The sequence below is a fragment of the Nicotiana sylvestris genome, chromosome 5 (genome assembly GCF_000393655.2).
Source record: "Nicotiana sylvestris chromosome 5, ASM39365v2, whole genome shotgun sequence".
In the NCBI taxonomy this organism is placed as follows: Eukaryota; Viridiplantae; Streptophyta; class Magnoliopsida; order Solanales; family Solanaceae; genus Nicotiana; species Nicotiana sylvestris.
The window spans coordinates 163444855-163450645 of NC_091061.1; the positions used below are offsets into that span (position 1 = coordinate 163444855).

Here is a 5791-nt window from a genome sequence, read left to right on the forward strand (position 1 = left end):
TGTGTGTTGTGTGGTGCATTTCTGCTTAATAACTATTTGCTATTTTTATACTGGGGCTGTCCACCTGTTGAATTTTCTGCACATGTTCCTGTTTACTAATTTAAAGTAACTGGAATTTTGGTTTTTATTTCTCATCTTTCTTTTGATTGGGAGTGTATAATGGACGACAAGTGTACAGGTCGCAAGTCGCAACATCGGATGAACTGTAACATTTTGTCGTTGATAATGTGGTTCAGGAATAAATCTTGTGGAACTTTGACATTGCTATGTTGGAGGCTGTCTTTGGGTCCTAGACGTAGATATGTCAGATGGTCTCGCCCTAGCTTCAACCCCAACTCTTTCTTGCCTTTTTCCTTAGTCTTGAGGAGGAACACAATTTGTCTTCTCTTGTTGCAAAATGTTCTTTTGAGCTTGTAGCTCGGTTTTTTCCCTTATTATATGGTGAAAGCAAAGGTCATAAATGAAAATGGATCTCTCAGTCTCATTTCCTGGCTTTCTGTGAACAGACTTAGGGACGATTTTTTTGTTGGTATATTACTGAATGTAAATCAAACATAATATGAGGAAAGTCAGATTGTTAAGCGATTTGTATCATCGAATTCACACAAGTGCGGTATAACAGTTTAAATTTTGTAATGCATTTTGAGTTCATCAACTCATCTCATGTATTTGAAGGCAATTAATAAATTAACTTCAAGATATTCGAATTTTGTTAATCGAGCTGCAATCTGAGCCACTTACCATGAACAAGATGATAAGAGTAAGCCTTCCGCTCTCCCAATATCCTGTGCTCAAGAGCACTACTTTTTTTCATAAGAAACACTTATCAAGCTGAATCACTTTACGAGCTTACAACTACTCATCAGCAAATCCTGGACTCACTTTAGCAATTGAAGAATTATCAAAAATAGCCAACACAGGTTGCATAAAATGCGGACCAGAACATTGATGTAGCTTGATTCAGGTTTTTACAGTTAATATTATAAAACCACAACTGTGACTTTGATCCTTTACAAGGCTCACATAAACCTATCTCCACAAGTATTCACTCTTCGCTTTCTCCCATCTAACTTGTGGCAACACAAGTGTCAACGTCTAGTCTTGACTGGGAGGAGGTTCGTCATTGGATGGCCTCCCATTTCCACGACGTTCATTCCACCTTGTCCAAGCCCATCTTAAAATAAAGAACCCGCCGATAGCATAAACCTGAGTTCAGATATAGTGCAGAAAATTCAGGCAGGAGAATAAGAAAAGGCAGCAGTTCAGAAAAGAAGCAAAATCTTGAGATGTGTAGGGGCACAACATTTTACTTGTTGAAGACATGATTATTCACCTCTTTCAAATTTATACAGCTAATGTTTTAGAACATAGAACATACAGTTCACAGTAGTCTTACTATTATTCCCATGTATGGTTCACAGCAGTCTTACTATTCACAGTGGTTCAGATTTATTTACCTCTTTCTTTATTATATAGCTAGTGTTCTATAACATATATCAGCACTACCTTTCTTTTTATTTTTCAATGAAATCAATGAAAAGTTGCAAATTACTCAGTTGAGGTACTTATGGACCTCAGCGATTACAATGTTCTCTTTTCTTTCTAGTCCGGAGAATGTACACTGCACTTAAAAGGTGCTTAACTGTGGAGCTTTATCCAAAAAAGAAAAAGAGTGCTTAACGGTGGAGAATATAAACTGCTACTACTGTAAACATAATATACAATAAATATTTCCTAACATGTCTCAAATTATGAAGGCTAGTCTGATTATAGGAATTCATATTTTGTCCTCAACGCTTTCTCTTTGACACAATGTCTCAAAAAACAATGTTACATAGGCCAGTGCTAGTACCAAATCCAAAATGTTGGTTTTGTGAGAAGGGGTGTCTCATAACGTTTCTCCATAACTCAGAAGTGAAAGCAGAGTATCATGGAAAATAATCATCGATTATCTGATTAAATAGCATGGCATACCACTACAAAAGCTTTTTAAAAGTTCATCTTACCACAAATTTTCTTTCGTATGGTATCCTCAAAACCAAAACAAATAGGTGAGATTGCTAGTAGCAAAAGTTCTATAGAAGGCATGGTATTACATAGGCACAAGTTCGTCTGCTCAGACATTTGAACATATTCAATAACAGACTCAAAGCACAAAGAGTGGAATACCCAGAACAAGGTAAAGAATCAAATTTTATTTTCAATTACACAAGGATTTTCCAGTGAACAAAGAATGCCAATATCTCCACCTATATTCCCAGCAAAGGCCAAAAATTCCATCCACAGTACAAATGACAAGCTAGCCAGATACATGGGCAGATGTACCTTATGGGTAGATGGTGTGGGGTTACCACTTCCTTCAGATTCAAATTTCGAATATACAGTTGAAAGACTTTATAAGAATATATATCTATTCTAAGACCACGTCAATTGTCACAAAAGAAGTAATGTGTGCAATTTCAACTATATGAAGACGAAAAAAGGGAAAACGAATTTATTTACCTTACACCGTTATTCAGCCTACCTTTTTTTTAATAACATTGGTAATAAAGCCAGCCATTCCACCTGGTAGCTTCTGCCTCCGCCGTCACATATACAGAGTAACACTGCCACCAACACTTAAACAGAAAAGAAATCACCTACATCTTTTGTATTTTTTTTGTCTTTTTTGGGAGTTGAACCCTGGTCAAACGTTTGCACCACTTTATTCACCATTAGGCCACACCCTTGGGTGCTATTCATCCTTCCTTAAAACAGTGTCGTCACATATACAGAGTAACACTGCCACCAACACTTAAACAGAAAAGAAATCACCTACATCTTTTGTATTTTTTTTGTCTTTTTTGGGAGTTGAACCCTGGTCAAACGTTTGCACCACTTTATTCACCATTAGGCCACACCCTTGGGTGCTATTCATCCTTCCTTAAAACAGTGTCCATTTAGCCCCCCCCCCCCCCCCCCGAAAAAAAAGGTTGTGGTCCGAAACATTTTACAACTATAGTTGACCTTAACTATACAAGAATTCTACATAGCACTTCATACTATTTTTCCGATCCGGTTTCCTAGTACCTTGCCATTGTTAGTGATTACTGATATTGCTTTTCCCATTTATTTTTCTGATTCTATCTTTTTGGCCTTTGCTGATGTTACTATTCTATTATCTCTTTTCATCTTTTTGTACTAAGGGTCTATCGGAAACAACCTCTCCACCCCACAAGATAGGTGTAAGATTTGCGTACACGCTACCCTCCCCAAACTCCGCTTGTGGGATTATACTGGTTTGTTGTTGTTTGTTGTTACTTTATCGAAACCTGCTTTTGCATATTATTCTTACAATACTAATGACACTCATTTGTAGCCCAGCCATTAAATAAGTCAAGGATATACTCCAACAATCAGTCAAACATCCAAAGCTCACACATGCAAAACAACAGTTTCTCCGAACTAGATAGGGTTTACAAAATAATTTGATTAAATACTTGCAAGTTGTATAGAAACCAAATGGTGCTAAACATTTTTGGAATACCTGCCACAAAACGACGGGGTTAGTATCGGGTTCAGCCCCTTCTGATTCGAGCTTCAAAGAAGGCAACTCCTGACGTGGAAACTTCACTACAGCAGGGTTTTGCTTTTCCTCTTCACCTGAAACTTCAGTTGGTTTGGCCTCTGAAGTAGTAGCAGTGGGTTCTATCTTCTTCTTATTGGGTAGTGGCGGTTTGAAGAGCTGAAGGAAACTGCAGAGTAATGAGAAAATTGGATTATTGTTGGGTTTGTCATCTTTTCCAGCATCTGGGTTCGGAATTGAGTCATTGGAGATTGTTGTTGTGGTTTCCGCCATAGCCAATTTGGAGTTTTTGACTTTGGGAATTACGTTGGTTACAACAATATATATCAAGGGCAACGAACGAGAAATTACGGGATTTTTGTGGAACAAACGGGTAACGGGTATGGACCTGGATACTTCTTTAACTATTTTTTATTGCCGGTCATATTCATTATTTACTTTTTCTAGTTATATATATAATTTATACTTTTATTATACACAATTACGTGTATATAATACATAAATAATGCATATATATTATACCTCCACCTGTTATTTTTAGTTTAAATGGTTAGGTGGACGACTATTTAGGTTAATTTTTCTAATATTAATTATAGACGGTATTTGCTTTGATTCTTTAAAACTTCTTGTAAGTTTCCTTTTTGGTTTAAGTTTTGCGCACGATATAAAGTGTGTTAGACCATAAGGTAAATTAAATGGAAAATAACATTATATAGTGATGATGTCCACAACACACCTCAATGAGAGATATGATATGATCGTAGGCAATAATAATTATCCAACTAGGAGTTGGGGTCGAATCCACTGAGAGTTATGAGGGGTGTTAGGGGTATATATTTGAAATAAGCAAATGAGTTATCTAGAAAGAATATCCACAATACAGTTTTATTTTCTACTTCTATTGTTAATCTAATGATAGCAAGCTAAAGAATATACACTAGATATGAATGTTTTTATGGTTTTTCCAAATGGTTTAAAGGCCTAGGGGTGACCATAACCTAGGTGTTTGCTTAATGGGATAAAGATGTTAATGCTTGTTTTGTTGATTGGGGTATTATAGCTCACAACTCTATATTACCCACTCAATATCTTTCGGTCAAAGAGTGATTTTGCCCAATTTGACTTTCTCAAGTCCAAATGGGTATCAACCAAAACAGTTGATAAGAGCTCAAGTCGGGTTATTACTATATCTAGGTTGAACCCTTTAATTAGGTTAATCAATCTCTCAATTAACATAATTCCTTGTTAGCTAAGTTATCCTAAACTAGGTCCCTCTTTCTCAAGTAGAGACTAAGTCAATTAGGCATGAATTAATGTTTGCAACCATTAATTCTACAATTGAAGCATGAACTAAGCTAAATAATCAACATCCAATCATAAACAAGCACTAAATTAGATACCCATAAGGCTTACACACTAAAGTTGGGTCACAACCCTAGTAAAAATCTAGCTACTCATAATGGAATTGCAGAAAATAAAGAAGAAAACCTAATTAAACTCATAATCGAAGAATAAAATAATGAAATCTAATGTTAAAATACCCAAATAAGATAAAACTTCCTAAAATAGTTATAAAAAACGACTACAACAACTTTTGAAGTTCAAACTTGACCTAATTTTGTGAAACTTGTCTATTTATACAGGGCCAAAAATTGAGGACAAAAATACCTCTCGGGAGGTTCTGCGGCCGCACAATTCTATGTGTTGTCCGTAGATTTCTTCAGTTGGCAGGAAGAAGAGTTCTACGGCCGCACATTTCTGAACTCCAACTGCGAGGCAAACTTCTGCTGCCGCACAATTCTTGTGCGGTCTGCACTTCACAAAGGCTTCAGGACTTGAGCTCTTTGCATATTCTCTGAACTTTGAATCTTTGTCAATAAAAGCCCGGTTCTGCAGCCGCACAATCCATGTGCGGTTCGCACATTGCTGAAAGTCCTGTTGGATTTTGCTTCTTGGTTTGCGACCGCAAATGAAATTCTGCGGTCCGCAATTTCTCCTGCGACTGTAGAATTTCTTCTACAGACCGCACTTTTGTGCTTCTATGCCCTTTATTGCCTTGTGCTTAGGAACACTTCTTTTTGAGTCGGATTTCATCTTAGGAGACCAGTCTTCCAATATTCCTACACTTTTCACAATTTCATTAGTTTCGCGAACACAATTCAATACTTTTGGACTGAAACAAAAGTTAAAAGGTGCTAATAAGCAGTCAAAATTTCCACTTATCAA

General features: G+C 36.6%; 1 protein-coding gene across 1 annotated transcript; it reads right to left on the reverse strand.

Moving 5' to 3' along the window:
- Window positions 1–862: 862 nt before the first annotated feature.
- On the reverse strand, window positions 863–3888 carry LOC104222050 (uncharacterized). The gene is made up of 2 exons (XM_009773228.2): window positions 3527–3888; window positions 863–1206 (listed from the first exon to the last, which is right to left on the reverse strand). The coding sequence occupies exons 1-2, from the start codon at window positions 3836–3838 to the stop codon at window positions 1096–1098; spliced, it is 423 nt and encodes a 140-aa protein (XP_009771530.1). The 5' UTR covers window positions 3839–3888; the 3' UTR covers window positions 863–1095.
- Window positions 3889–5791: the final 1903 nt, after the last annotated feature.